The sequence below is a fragment of the Oncorhynchus masou genome, chromosome 2 (assembly GCF_036934945.1).
Source record: "Oncorhynchus masou masou isolate Uvic2021 chromosome 2, UVic_Omas_1.1, whole genome shotgun sequence".
Taxonomy (NCBI): Eukaryota; Metazoa; Chordata; class Actinopteri; order Salmoniformes; family Salmonidae; genus Oncorhynchus; species Oncorhynchus masou.
Genome location: NC_088213.1, coordinates 38911305 through 38928706, shown reverse-complemented (window position 1 = coordinate 38928706; position 17402 = coordinate 38911305). Strand labels below are relative to the sequence as shown.

The 17402-nt window shown below is 43.9% G+C and overlaps 1 protein-coding gene across 2 annotated transcripts in view; it reads right to left on the bottom strand.

The window, feature by feature from the left end:
- The window catches only part of LOC135504716 (protein MTSS 2-like), a 75533-nt gene extending 62151 nt beyond the window's left edge, over nucleotides 1–13382 (bottom strand). Inside the window, exons 1-2 of one of the 2 annotated variants that reach the window (XM_064923528.1) lie at nucleotides 13343–13382; nucleotides 12838–13012 (exon numbers count right to left, since the gene is read on the bottom strand). In XM_064923528.1, coding sequence (XP_064779600.1) covers nucleotides 12838–12906 — 69 coding nt within the window. In that variant the 5' untranslated portion in view covers nucleotides 12907–13012; nucleotides 13343–13382. The other variant, XM_064923536.1, reaches the window with a different exon arrangement.
- Nucleotides 13383–17402: the final 4020 nt, after the last annotated feature.

The window sequence follows — 17402 nt, the reverse complement described above, 5'->3', positions numbered from 1 at the left end:
ACCAAATGTGGTCTTGTTTGGGGGCAGAGCTCATTACAATAATAGCTAGTGTGTAGAATAATATCCAAATATGCAAAAGAAGGATATTGCATATTTCTACCTTTCCATACCTATTCAGGATACATCACCATGAAGCAAATACTTTTCATATCCATAATTATGCATTTGTGTTTAGTACACATCAGGGACCCATGATGTAGTTGCGCTACAGTAATTATGTTACTGGATGTAATTCCACTTCACCTACTGTAGTTCAATAACTCAATGGGTTAGGTCATAGCTGACTGTAGTTCAATAACTGTCATTTCATGTCATAGCTGACACCTCATTTTTCTGCAGCCATCTTTGAATCTTAATCTTTGAAAATGTAAAAGTTCAATGCAAACTTTTTTTTTTAATTATCTCAATATCAAATAACTTCTGGATAACAATTAAGTACCTTACTGTGATTATTATTTTTTTACAATTTTTATTGAAAACAAACACAAAATCTTAACAAAGACCAATTTCTCAAACAAGAATTTAGCTAGGACTGTCTGGGAGTGGGGAGGGCAAAACTGAAAACTAGCTGTTATTGGCAGAGGTTTAGAACAATATTTCTTATTGGTCAATTAACAAATGTGCCACCTTGTGATGTCACCAGGTAGGTTAACACTCCATCCCACCAAAAACAGAACATTACAGGCACTCTTTTCAAACAGCTCTTATATGAAAAGGGCATTAATCATAATTTTCACTATATTTTTGAAACCTCATAGTGTGGAATTATATATCGATATAGTTTTTGGAAAACGTAGTTGCATAAAAAACTAAAGGTGACCTTTTGCTTCTGCACAGTTCTTCCAGTAAAAATGTTTTTATATAATGTTCTGTGTAAATTGTTCAAAGTAGTCCTTGTGCATAGAGTGGTATGGTCTGTTAAACTTTGCAAATCGGTGGGTTTTGTTTGGCATACAATTTAAAGTGAAAATTCTCAGTTAAAGCATAATTCCGTTACTGTGGAATTGCCAAAATATGTGACGTGTTTCAGGAAACTAGGCGTATGTCACGCGTCACTACTTCACAGGAGAGCCGTTTGACCGTAGCTAGCCACATATCTTAACAAAAAAAGACTCCACTATGCAAGTAACCAATTCAATAGAATGTTTATGATATCACTGCGACAACTCTTCATAGACGTAGCAGGTAAATCCGCTCTGGCTATCTACTCCGATTTCAGAGCACTCTCGTCTGAATGTGCCAGAGCACAGAATAACTGACACATTTACAAACGCTCAACACCCGTTTAATATGGCCGATGTCAGTAAATGTTGGCTAAAAAGCGTAATTAAAATTGTTGCTAGCAGCACAGTTGCAGTCACCAACGCTCTGGATAACCAGCTCTGCTAGGGAGAGTAAAAATGGTTAGTGAGCTGTTCTCTCATTTGTGTCTGGAAGTAGCTAGCAAGCTAGCAAACGTTAGCCAGTTAGCTTGGGTGCTTGACTGCTGTTGTTAGGACAGAACACTCAGATCAACACTACGAGTTTAAGGGCAGGGCTATAGCTTAGGAGGGTGCGAACGATGCTGAATGAGTGTAGACAAAGAAGAGCTCTACAGTAGGTGTACCAAAACATTCAAAGGACATTTTCTCAAAAGTGAGGTTACAAGTTTATCAGCTTTCAAAGCAGAATTCCTTTCCCATTGTTCCTCAACTGTTGTGTATGACATTCCATTTTCTAGCTCGTAGTCTACTTTTATCCAATGTAAAAAACAACTTCAAATTTTGCTGCACAAGACCGAACCGAGACGGTCGCTCACAAATAACCTCTGGATCCATCCCCTGAACTGTACACGAATACTACCAACTCTGTTTCCACCGTTGCTGCTCCACACCAACTAAGCAGACTTCTGGGTTCTCTACAGATTCACATTATCCGAGGATAGATACACAAATATACACCTTAGGTTACTTTTACATCATGTTGGCAAATCATTACTCTCAAATGACATTAGGATACAGGCAGCAAGTCGTTGTCAGATGAAACAGAAAGACTGTGTGTTGCATAATTTATGAGGAAGAGGATCTTACTAATCTAAACATCATAAGAAAAACTAAAATATCCTGCCCAGCCTTTCTGCCATGGGACAAGGTTAATCAGACTCTGTTGATGTCATGAGCATTTTAAAATATGTGAAAACATTTGCTACATTTTCCTGAACTTGACCTTAGCTCATCTGTTTGTGATGTCTGGGGAAGTGTAAGACCCAATGCTCCCACTCATTTCTAGTTCCTTTTTGTTTCTTCAGCCATGAAAACAACACGGGGGGGGGGGTTAAGGTACCCAGAGGGATGGAGGGATGGCCGGTGGAGGTTGATGCCTATAGGGGGCTGACTGGCTGGGACCTGGGCTGCTCAATGTGTCTAGGTCGTGTCAAGCACCTTCTAACCTCTTGATAGAAATAGCAGGTTTGGTTCAATCTCATATCCCCACCCACGCAGTAGATCTCACTCACTGGTGTGAATGAATGATGGAGGGGGAAATAATCTCCCTCTTCACCATTTTACCACAGCAGCCTGAAGCCTTGCAGAAATGAATCATGGAAATCACTTAATACGAGAGGCACAGCTTCCTCCTCCATGTCCGTCTCTCTCAATATATCAGCCGGTCTCTCTCACTTTGTGCCTTTTCATTCTGTCTCATATGCTCTCTCAATCTTTCTTACTATCTCCCTTATTTGTTCTAGTCATCCATCTCGCTCTCCATCCCCGGTCTAGTTGTCCCAGGTCTCCACAGTTGTATTTGTGTCGTGGCTGTGGTTGCCCCACTCAGGCTAATTGAGATGGGACTCCTCACTGGAGGTTCTCTGTGTGACTGACTGCCACCCCTCTGAGGTACTGTATATAGCGGCATTAAAATACATGGCAGGTCTGTGATTGAAAAGCAGGTTGCATTTTGTAGCACTCTCATTGGTGGAGATGCTCGCCGACGGCTGTCCATCATGCTGAAACAGTGAGGAATGCAGATGTGCCTTTGAGGTTGGGGTGTCCTTGAGGACATGGGTAAGCATCATCCTCCTTTTTGCCTGGACCCAAACATTGTCAGTAAGCCCCATAGTAAAATCTAGGTGTCTAGTGAATGGAAAACCATAGTAAATACTTCTGCATGAGAGGACAGTGGATTTTGTTCCTCCAGTAGCTTGATTTTTTTTTTTACGGTCAAAAAAAAATATTGATTTGACACTATTTCGTTCCCCCGTTCATGATTATCAATGCGCTGAGTGGCTTTACAGTCAAGAAATGACTGTGATGAGATGAGTTTGACAGGCCCGACAAAGCCTGCACTGAGAACACCTGGCACTGTCCCAATATGATTTCTCAATCTGAAACCAGTCGATTCGTCTCTAACGAGCCTAACGAGAGACAAGAGAACAGGTGCTCATTTAGAGAGCCAGGGCCCTGCACGTTGTCGTGGCATCAATGGCCCCTACAAAAGGGATGATAGTTTTGGGGGAGCACGGACACACCGTCACGAGGATGGATGTCCTCTCTGGTCCTCTGCCTCTCGGCCCAAAGGCAGTGTCTGGAAATGGGTCACATGTGCAGCTGTTAACAAGCCCTCTGAGCAATGCTGTGGGATCTCCCCAGGTTAGCCAGACAACACACACACACATATATTGTGCCTGTAAGTCAAAGGAAGAAACTGTCAAGACTATGCATGTATTTTGGAAAGCACAAGCTTTGTGGTTCATTCCACATTCATCTGTTTGTTTAAGGATCCAACCATTTTTTTCCATTTTTCGCCTAAAATGACATACCCAAAGCATATTCTTGATACCATTTGAAAATAAACACTTTGAAGTTTGTAGAAATGTGAAATTAATGTAGAGGAAAATGACACATTAGATCTGGTAAAAGACAATACAAAAAAAACATGCCTTTATTTTATTTTTTGTACCATCATCTTTGAAATGCAAGAGAAAGGCCATAATGCATTATTCCAGCACATGCACAATTATATTTTGGCCACTAGAAGACAGCAGTGTACCCATATGTGCAAAGTTTTAGACTGATCCAATGAACCAGTGCATATCTGTTAAAAATGTATCAAGACGGCCCAAATGTGCCTAATTGGTTTATTAATACATGTTCATAACTGTGCAATCTCCTCAAAACTATAGCATGGTATTCTTTCACTGTAATAGCTACTGTAAATTGGACAGTGCAACTAGATGAACAAGAATGTAAGCTTTCTGCCCATACCAGATATTTCTATGTCCTGAGATTTTTTTGTTTGTTACTTATAACCTCATGCTAATCACATTAGCCTACGTTAGCTCAACCGTCCCACAGGCATAATCTACGATGAGTCCAGCTGGCAAACAGACCGCATCATGGACTTCTCCTGCCTCCTGTCTTCACTCTAGTCCCAGGTACCCCCTGACTCGGTCTGTCTCTACTGGCACTGCACTGAGCGTGTGGTCAGCATACACCGGGCCAGCCTATAGAGAGACAAGCTGACCAAGAATGTGACCTCCTGTGCTTTCAAATCAAATCACCTCACATAGCCCGGAGGGATGTCGCCTACACTTCCAGACAGCCCACCCCCAGCTTGTGTATGTAAGTCACACACACACATATATATACCCGTCTGTGTCTCCATAAAAGGGGATTACACCCCCCCCATACGTTCTCTTTTACACATTATACCATACGGTGGGGGGGGGGGGGGCTCTCTCTGGAGAACAGAGGGGGAGACGGGGGTCTCTTTCATGTCATTGTGGTTGTAATGTGCATTCCTTTCAGTGAAACATCTGACTCTTGTACTGTAAGATAATTTCAGAGAGGCTCCAGCCTCGCTCATCATGGCACTGTGCTGTATTGCACTGTACCATACAATTCAGAGGTGGGCTGACTACATAAAGTTGACTGTGTCTAAAGTGCAGTTGTGTTGCCAGCTATTGTACTTACTGGGCATGTCAACTGCAGTGTGAACAAAGAGAAAGCCTGGTAGACAGCCAGTGATTCTAGGAGAGGAGACACATATGAGAAGTGACTGTGCATGCCCTATGGGGGTGTCAATCCCCCTGCAACAAAGGGATCGTGAGGGAGAGAGGGAGGGGAAAACATCCTCCAGTTGAAACACTTTACTCGGACATGGATCAATTGCATGGGTACGTAAACGTGACCCGTCACACATGACAAGGAATTGCATTCCACAATGATTTAAGTCTATAGTGCATCATTCAACATATTTGCATTTCATTGCTCAGTGAAGAGATGTTTTGTCTTCATCCGTCATGGGGGCACATATGGAGAGGGTAATCATTGTTCAGAGATAGTATGACAGCACTGGATTTACTGTTAACTACTGTGACAGCATCACTAAACACTGGTATGTCGAGTGCAAATAACATCTTAAGCATAGCCAGCCATAGAGACACAAATAGCTGAGGCCCTCCTCGCATGTCAATCTCTGTCCAACAACAGGGCATCCTAGGGTCTCCATTCGTGTGTGTGTGTTTTCCTCTCTTCTGCCACCAACAGCAGCAGTCCTTTGAGAGGTGGGTCATTAGTGACAACATGAGGTTTCATGAGGTTGTCTGGGGTTACATGAGAACACAGCAGTCAGCCAATGGCTTAGATCTTACCGTGTGGCATCTCACTCTGCTGTGAGGACACCCACTGAAGACTATAGGAACGGCAGGTAGCCTAGTGGTTAGAGCATTGGGCCAGTAAGCGAAAGGTTGCTGGATCGAATCCCTGAGCTGACAAGGTAAAACTCTTTCACTCTGCTCCTGAACAAGGCAGTTAACACACTGTTAACCAGTAGGCTGTCATTGAAAAAAAGAATTTGTTAACTGACTTGTCTAGTTAAAAATAAAAGGTAATTTATTTTTTTATTTTTTATTTAAGACTACTGCAATGGCCAAATAGAGACTCCAAGTGACCAATGGAGGATGGATGCTGCTGAAGTTACAGTTTGACCTATATTTTATTATCCTCCATCATGGAGTAAGAGATCAGATGAAGACCATGGGAAATGTGTCTTAAATTATTCATGAGATGAGTGTGTCCAGGAGAGAGAGAGAGACAGAGAGAGACAGAGAGAGAAATGGGGGATGTGGGGGAGAGAAAGAGCGAGAGAGATGTAACCATGAGAGTGGGGGGCAGGGGGGGGGGTCACGGGTTCTTAGTTTAGGATGTTGTTAATCTGAGGTTGCCGTTTGACGTGTCCCCAGCTCCATCAAAACCCTGTGATGTTCACACAGATCGATGGTCCGTGCAGGAATAATAACCATGCAGAACACCAAATTTACTTCAATCTTATTCACATGAGACTGGGACTCGGATGACGTAGAAATCCCTTGACGTAGCTTCAAACCCATGATTTCTCACACAGTGGAAAGAAAGGCACAGATGATGAGATAGCAACAACAGTAGTCGTGTTACTGGTCCCAAGTCAGCGCTACGATTTCCTGTTCAAAGAGTAATACTGTCCACATACTAAGTACGCCAAATAATCTGTTGGTTCGTCACAGTGGGTGTAGCTAGGAGTCTGGCTCGCAGTGAAGCCAGTAGACTACCCAGAGAAGAAGGCCAGACCATACAGCAAGCTAGGCCTACAACATGAGCCATTCAGACACACAGTGGTGTGCACTGCTGGACGCATGATGACTGTCGAGGTTCTCATGCTTGGCTCACACGGTCTCTTTAAAAATCAGCTTGGCAGAAAATCAATGGTGCTGCTTTCTACAAGAGGCAGAACATCGGCTATCTTTCTCACACAGCCTATAACAGCTGTTTTTCATCTACAGCACGGAGGGGGGGGGGGGGAATCATGGGGCATGTGAAAATCCCATGGTTAAATCTGACAGTTTAACATACATTATTTTGTGTTAATAAAAGCTGAATACATCCACATTTTTTCAGTAATAAATTATCCATATGGTTATAATCCATATCGTGTTTCAAATGCACATGCTTAACCTAACACACACACACACATGCTTACCCTAACACACACACACACACATGCTTACCCTAACACACACACACACACATGCTTACCCTATCACACACACACACACACACACACATGCTTACCCTAACACACACACACACACATGCTTACCCTAACACACACACACACACGCTTACCCTAACACACACACACACACGCTTACACTAACACACACACGCTTACCCTAACACACACACACGCTTACCCTAACACACACACACACATGCTTACCCTAACACACACACACACACGCTTACCCTAACACACACACGCTTACCCTAACACACACACACGCTTACCCTAACACACACACACATGCTTACCCTAACACACACACACATGCTTACCCTAACACACACACACACACACACACTTACCCTAACACACACACACACGCTTACCCTAACACACACACACACACACATGCTTACCCTAACACACACACACACACACATGCTTACCCTAACACACACACACACACGCTTACCCTAACACACACACACACGCTTACCCTAACACACACACACACGCTTACCCTAACACACACACACACGCTTACCCTAACACACACACACATGCTTACCCTAACACACACATGCTTACCCTAACACACACACATGCTTACCCTAACACACACACGCTTACCCTAACACACACACATGCTTACCCTAACACACACACACTTACCCTAACACACACACACATGCATACCCTAACACACACACATGCTTACATTAACACACACACACACACACACATGCTTACCCTAACACACACACACGCACGCTTACCCTAACACACACACACACACACACACACGCTTACCCTAACACACACGCTTACCCTAACACACACGCACACACACACACACACATGCTTACCCTAACACACACACACACGCTTACCCTAACACACACACACACGCTTACCCTAACACACACACACACGCTTACCCTAACACACACACACATGCTTACCCTAACACACACACACACACACGCTTACCCTAACACACACACGCTTACCCTAACACACACACACACACACATGCTTACCCTAACACACACACACACACATGCTTACCCTAACACACACAGACACACATGCTTACCCTAACACACACACATGCTTACCCTAACACACACACACACATGCTTACCCTAACACACACACACACACATGCTTACCCTATCACACACACACACACACACACACATGCTTACCCTAACACACACACACACACATGCTTACCCTATCACACACACACACACACACACACATGCTTACCCTAACACACACACACACACATGCTTACCCTAACACACACACACACACGCTTACCCTAACACACACACACACACGCTTACACTAACACACACACGCTTACCCTAACACACACACACACACACACACACATGCTTACCCTAACACACACACACACACGCTTACCCTAACACACACGCTTACCCTAACACACACACACGCTTACCCTAACACACACACACGCTTACCCTAACACACACACACATGCTTACCCTAACACACACACACACACACACACTTACCCTAACACACACACACACGCTTACCCTAACAACACACACACACATGCTTACCCTAACACACACACACACACATGCTTACCCTAACACACACACACACACGCTTACCCTAACACACACACACACACGCTTTACCCTAACACACACACACACCCTAACACACACACACATGCTTACCTAACACACATGCTTACCCTAACACACACACATGCTTACCCTAACACACACACGCTACCTAACACACACACATGCTTACCCTAACACACACACACTTACCCTAACACACACACACATGCATACCCTAACACACACACATGCTTACATTACCCTAACACACACACACACGCTTACCCTACACACACACACACTTACCCTAACACACACGCACACCCTAACACACACACACGCTACCCTAACACACACACACGCTTACCCTAACAACACACACACACACACATGCTTACCCTAACACACACACACAAACACACACATGCTTACCCTAACACACACACATGCTTACCCTAACACACACACGCTACCCTAACACACACACATGCTTACCCTACCCACACACACACACACACACACCCTAACACACATGCTTACCCTAACACACACGCACACAACACACACACACATGCTTACCCTAACACACACACACACGCTACCCTAACACACACACACACGCTTACCCTAACACACACACACACGCTACCCTAACAACACACACATGCTTACCCTAACACACACACACACACACGCTTACCCTAACACACACACGCTACCCTACCCTAACACTTACTAACACACACACACACACATGCTTACCCTAACACACACACACACATGCTTTACCCTAACACACACACACACATGCTTACCCTAACACACACACACATGCTTACCCTAACACACACACACACACATGCTTGCTTACCCTAACACACACACACACGCTTACCCTATCACACACACACACACACACACACATGCTAACACACACACACACACATACCCTAACACACACACACACACGCTACCCTAACACACACACACACTTACACTAACACACACACGCTAACAACACACACACACGCTTACCCTAACACACACACACACATGCTTACCCTAACAACACACACACACACACGCTTACCCTAACACACACACACCCTAACACACACACGCTTACCCTAACACACACACACATGCTTACCCTAACACACACACACATGCTTACCCTAACACACACACACACATGCTTACCCTAACACACACACACACACACACGCTTACCCTAACACACACACACACACGCCACCCTAACACACACACACGCTTACCCTAACACACACACACGCTTACCCTAACACACACACACACACATGCTTACTAACCTAACACACACACACACACGCTACCCTAACACACACACACACACGCTACCCTAACACACACACACACACACGCTTACCCTAACACACACATGCTAACACACACACCTACCCTAACACACACACACACACACACACCCTAACACACACACATGCTTACATTAACACACACACACACACACATGCTTACCCTACACACACACACACACACGCACCCTAACACACACGCTTACCTAACACACACACGCACCCTAACACACACACACGCTTACCCTACACACACACACACACACATGCTTACCCTAACACACACACACACACACACACACATGCTTACCCTAACACACACACATGCTTACCCACACACGCTACCCTAACACTAACACACACACACACACACTAACACACACGCTTACCCTAACACACACACACACACACACACACACACGCTACCCTAACACACACACACACGCTTACCCTAACACACACACACACGCTACCCTAACACACACACACACATGCTTACCCTAACACAACACACACACACACATGCTTACCCTAACACACACACACACATGCTTACCCTAACACACACACACACACATGCTACCCTAACACACACACACACATGCTTACCCTAACACACACACACACACTTACTAACACACACACACACATGCTTACCCTAACACACACACGCTTACACTAACACACACACGCTTACCCTAACACACACACACGCTTACCCTAACACACACACACATGCTTACCCTAACACACACACACATGCTTACCCTAACACACACACACACACACACTACCCTAACACACACACACGCTACCCTAACACACACACACACACATGCTTACCCTAACACACACACACACACACACACATGCTTACCCTAAACACACACACACACATGCTTACCCTAACACACACACACGCACCCTAACAACACACACACACACATGCTTACCCTAACACACACACACACACACACACATGCTTACCCTAACACACACACACACACACATGCTTACCCTAACACACACACACACATGCTTACCCTAACACACACACACACATGCTTACCCTAACACACACACACACACGCTTACCCTAACACACACACACACACACACACATGCTTACCCTAACACACACACACGCTTACCCTAACACACACACACACACACACACACATGCTTACCCTAACACACACACACACATGCTTACCCTAACACACACACACACACACACACACATGCTTACCCTAACACACACACACACACATGCTTACCCTAACACACACACACACACACACGCTTACCCTAACACACACACACACACACACGCTTACCCTAAACACACACACACACGCTACCCTAACACACACACACATGCTTACCCTAAACACACACACACATGCTTACCCTAACACACACACCCTAACACACACACATGCTTACCCTAACACACACACACACATGCTTACCCACTAACACACACACGCTACCCTAACACACACACACACACACACATGCTTACCCTAACACACACACACACGCTTACCCTAACACACACACACGCTTACCCTAACACACACACACGCTTACCCTAACACACACACACACACACACACACACACATGCTTACCCTAACACACACACACACACACACATGCTTACCCTAACACACACACACACACACACGCTTACCCTAACACACACACACACACACACACACGCTTACCCTAACACACACGCTTACCCTAACACACACGCTTACCCTAACACACACACACACACATGCTTACCCTAACACACACACACACGCTTACCCTAACACACACACACACGCTTACCCTAACACACACACACACACTTACCCTAACACACACACACATGCTTACCCTAACACACACACGCTTACCCTAACACACACACACACACACACATGCTTACCCTAACACACACACACACACACACACACATGCTTACCCTAACACACACGCTTACCCTAACACACACACATGCTTACCCTAACACGCACACACACACATGCTTACCCTAACACACACACACACACACACATGCTTACACTAACACACACACGCTTACCCTAACACACACACACACACGCTTACCCTAACACACATGCTTACCCTAACACACACGCTTACCCTAACACACACACACACACATGCTTACCCTAACACACACACACATGCTTACCCTAACACACACACACACACATGCTTACCCTAACACACACACACACATGCTTACCCTAACACACACACACACGCTTACCCTAACCCTAACACACACGCTTACCCTAAACCTAACACACACACACACACACGCTTACCCTAACCCACACACACACACACACACACACACATGCTTACCCTGACACACACACATGCTTACCCTAACACACACACACACACACACACACATGCTTACCCTAACCCACACACACATGCTTACCCTAACCCACACACATGCTTACCGTAACCCACACACATGGATTCATAGCCTACACGATGACTAGGTTTAACCTGATCTATGCAGTGTAAACCAACGCTCTGACACACACAAAGCACATGCAATGGTGATCGAGCAATTGGATTCAATTACAGTAGATGTCAAAGCAACATTTCCAAAGCAATGACGCGACAAATGCGCAAACCTTGCTGGGGGAAGTTACTATCAAGTAGGTGCTGGCTGGGTAGGTAGCCTATCGCCGCACAGTGACATAATAACGGTTCCATGTCCTCGGGGTGAAAACAAGCAGATCACAAATGCTGGCAAATCATCCCCTTTTGAAAATAATAGATACATGTTGCGAGCGATAATGATGCCCGACCTACCTTCATATCATTGACAATCGCCTGGAATAGTCCACCTAACGCCCCGCACTCCTTCTCCACCGTCTCCATGTTCACTAAATCCAGGGTTCACCAAATACGGACAGGGCACAAAACCCCACCAAATGTATTTCCACGGTAGAAATAGCGATGCGGAGCCTTCTTCTTCTCTCTGCTTCTGTGCCCAGCGTGAAAGACAGGATGAGGAAGTTTGTTTAAATGAGAAAGGATACACAAATACCGTACAATTATTGTCGTCGACTGTCGGCTCGCTCCCCGTGTCCTTGGAACACCAAGCTCGTGATGATGAGAGAAAAGAGAGGTTGCTCTCTCTCCCGTCCCAGCTGCGGGTCTAGAGCCCGAGTTAGGAGGTAAAGCATGCAGAGGGCACCGCGATGGACACTCTCATCTTCGGGTAGCAAGGAAAAATCGAGTTGTGTTGATACGCGTTTATAGCTCCGGAGTGATCTATCAAAATGTGAGACAGTATGTTGGTGAGTAGACCTACCAGGGGAGCGCGAGGCTGCCCGTGATTGGAGCAGAGGCAGTGAGGCTGCGCTGCGGAGTGAGCAGAGCCGGTAATTCGATCTATGGGAATTGAAAGGGGCCGGACAACTCTCTTGTCACATGGAGGTGGTGTTTGTGAGGGAGGGGTTATGTGTGCGGGGGAGCGCGCGCGCGCGCGCACACACACACACAGACAGACCCACTATAACACACGAGCCCAGCAAATATTTCAGTGCGATAGAAGAGAAACATCAAATAGATGTATCTACCAGCAAACAATAGCATGGGGACGCATGCCTACCACAATGTCAATGAATGAGACACAGGGAATGAGCAAACATCATTTCTAATACAGAGGAGGGTTGACCGTGTGCACACTGTATGACCGGATAATGTTCTCTATCCAAGAACGGATGAGATGATTATAATATAGTTATGCATTGGTATGAATATTAATTCAGATATTACACTGTAGTCTAATTAATCACGGTTAAACGACCAGGTTTGTCACAGATAGCATATTTTTGTTTGTTTAGTTTTAATCATCCAAAAAGCTATTCAAGGCCCCATTGTTGTTGTTTTTTAATTGATCCACAACAACTGAGCCATCACAAAGCCTTTCCCCAGCGCACAAAGGCTTTGTGATGGCTCAGCTGCTTTGGATCAATTCATTAGAGCATTTCACACAATATGGCTATTACACAACACTACAGGATCAACAAATATGCTTTCTATAGTGATTGATGAAAAAACAATAAAAAAAATACATTAAATAGTAGCCGCAAAACACCAGTCTCAACATCAACAGTGAAGAGGCAACTCCGGGATGCTGGCCTTCTAGGCAGGAATCAGGACAATAGAATTATGGTCAGATTTGCCAATGGAGGGCAAGCTTTGTACGTGTCCTCTGGATGCACATGTGACATGCTGGTAGAAATTAGGTCAAATGCATATACGTTTTCCTGCATTTTACAGTCTCCGTCACTAGGAGCACCATCTCTAGTTGATAATTCTCTTGTTTGCTTATGTCCTTATACAGCTCATTGAGTGTGGTCTTAGTGCGTGCATCGGCTAGTGTTGGTAAATAGACAGCTACAGAATATATAGATAAAAACTCTCTTGGTAAATAGTATGGGCTACGACTTATCATGAGGTGCTTTACCTCAGGTGACCTTGAGACCTCCTTAATATTAGAGGTCACACTCAAATAGACACAGACCACCATCACTCGTCTTTCCTGAGGTTGCTGTTCTTTCTTGTCAATGCACGGAAAACCCAGCCAACTGTATATTATCCATGTCCTCATTCAGCCACGACTCAGTGAAACATAAGATATTACAGTTATTAATGTCCCATTAGTAGGATAGTCTTGAATGGAGCTCATCCAATTTATTCTCCAGTGATTGCGCATTCGCCATCTCATGACTTGACTTTAACATTCATTTGAAGAATGTTATTTATCCAATTACCTAACTATGTTTAATTGTTACCCAATTAAATTAATCATGTAACAATTAACTCATTAGGATCTGGGGCACCACGAGAGCAGTTATTTAAAGAGTTACCATCTCCCGAATTAAACTCTAAAAGTTATTTACCTATCACATTATAAACAGTCCACTTATTAATCACAACCTCGTATCATATCATCATTCTAAACAGTCGTAACCTCCTTGCATTTGCAAAAACCCGAGCCTTACTTATGTTTTAGTACTACACAAATGTATTTAATTATTTATTTACTAGCTTATTAAACGAGAACACAGGATAAACATACACACTTAATACGTTAAAAACAGGTCCCTAGCAGAATGACAACAACGTGGTTGCTTGTTACAAAAGAAATGGAGAGGGAGGGAGAAGGACAGAGACCCTTAACATTGGTACTTTCAGAAACTACTCTCACTTACAGTAACCATATACTTTGCACACAAACCGCCGCCCACTTTGAGTAAGAAATCATGTATGTATTTACTTGAAATGGCTTGGTTCGCCGGATCTCTCTAGGGGGACAGGGCAGCCTTGGAAAGGGAGTTGGGCACGCTTGTAAGGATCTGATTGTCCAAAAGGGTTCCAACAAGTCTTCCACTGTTGGGCCTCCTGGGTGGTGCAGTGGTTAAGGGCCCTGTACTGCAGCACCAGCTGTGCCACCACAGAGTCTGGGTTCACACCCAGGCTCTGTCATAACTTTGTCTCTCCCGAGCCCGTACGGGAGTTGCAGCTACTTATTGGATACTACGAAATAGGGGTAAAAATTATTTAAAAAACAACAACAACAAAAAAGTATTCTACTGTTGTTCATCTCTGTAGTTGTCCGATATCCGGTGACTTGTCGTGTAGTCCTGAACAGAACTACAATGTTTATTTTCCTCCCATTCACTCTTTAAGATGTTTCTTTGAAGATAGGCCAAACAGCCATATCGATAGTTCCCAGTTGGGTGATGAGAGTCGCTTAATATGACAGTTTGAGCAGGTCCTACTTAAATTCTCTTTTGAAGATACTTTACTTAGGAAGTATCCAGTATCCAAGTATCCAGTGTCCAGGACACCTCCAGTGTCCAGGAGGTGAGTTTATCGTCTGTACCTCGTGATGTTATTCAAAGTTCAAACCACTTTAAACGTGCAGCTGCAACTTGACACTTTTCTAGTCTAGTATGTTCATTTCTTGACTCATAATTTATGCAGTTTGTTCGAAAGGGCGGTTCTGTCAGGCTGACATGCTCTCTGACCTCACTCGGCGGTGTGACTTGTCACTTCTACAAAGTGATGAAAAACAATTATCTCTTATAGTTTCTCAAATCACATCCCTCTCTTAACAAAAATACTTTCATAATTGTTCATATTACATGCACAACGCATAGTATGGAAACTTTGTACATGTAGTGGGTATACATTCCAAGTTATAGTTTTTCCTTCATAATTTTTAAAAATTACATCACAAAATAACAAACAAAATGACATTAGTGTTCTATAGATCCCCTCTGACCATTCCCCACATTCTATGTTATAAATATTGTTCCAGTATTCGCTTTTGTACATGTTAGAATTTCGGCAGGAAAAATCTCTTGAAACAAAGGACATTCCTTTGATGAGTGTTGGTGAGGGAGACATGAATCTTCTGACCTATTTGGATTCTCGTGTACAGTCATGACAGCCAGTAAGATGGATGGTAAAGACATATTATCCACTGCTGATGAATTCTCACCAAGCACCCGGATCTGCACCCCCTGTATCAGCGCCTCCTCTTCATACGAATGATTGGGATTTGGGCCTGCTCCGGGAGGAGCTGTAAATCTTTCGCCTCCGAATCATTAACAACAAAAAAGTGTCCTGTCCAAGGTGAGTAATTGCTGTTCTGATGTCCAGAAACTCTTTTTGGTCATAACAGACTGTAGCAGAAACATTATGTACAAAAAAGTTACAAACATTGGGAAAAAATACATGGAATAGCACAGTTGGTTAGGAGCCCTTAAAACGGAAGCCATCCCCTCCGGCACCATTATATTAAAATGTATTGGTGTGATAAAAATGGATGTAATAACATACATTTTAAATACATGGTAGTTAAGCACTCATTTTGCTATTGAATTGAACAGTAAATATCCATTTAGAGGTATAGCAGTATAGTGGTTTGCTGAAGGGGATAGCCTTTTAAACAACACAACACAAAGCTATAACAGTTCTGTGAATTCAGAGTTACTCCTATGTCTATGACCCATATACAGTTGAAGTCTAAATTTTACATACACTTTGGTTTGAGTCATTAAAACTTGTTTTTCAACCACTCCACAAATTTCTTGTTAAGAAACTATAGTTTTGGCAAGTCGGTTAGGAAATCTACTTTGTGCATGACACAAGTAATTTTCCAACAATTGTTTATAGACAGGTTATTTAACTTATATTTCACTGTACACTAAGTTGACTGTGCCTTTACACAACTTGGAAAATTCCAGAAAATGATGTCATGACTTTAGAAGCTTCTGATAGGCTAATTGACATCATTTGAGTCAATTGGAGGTGTATCTGTGGATGTATTTCAAAGCTTACCGTCAAACTCAGTG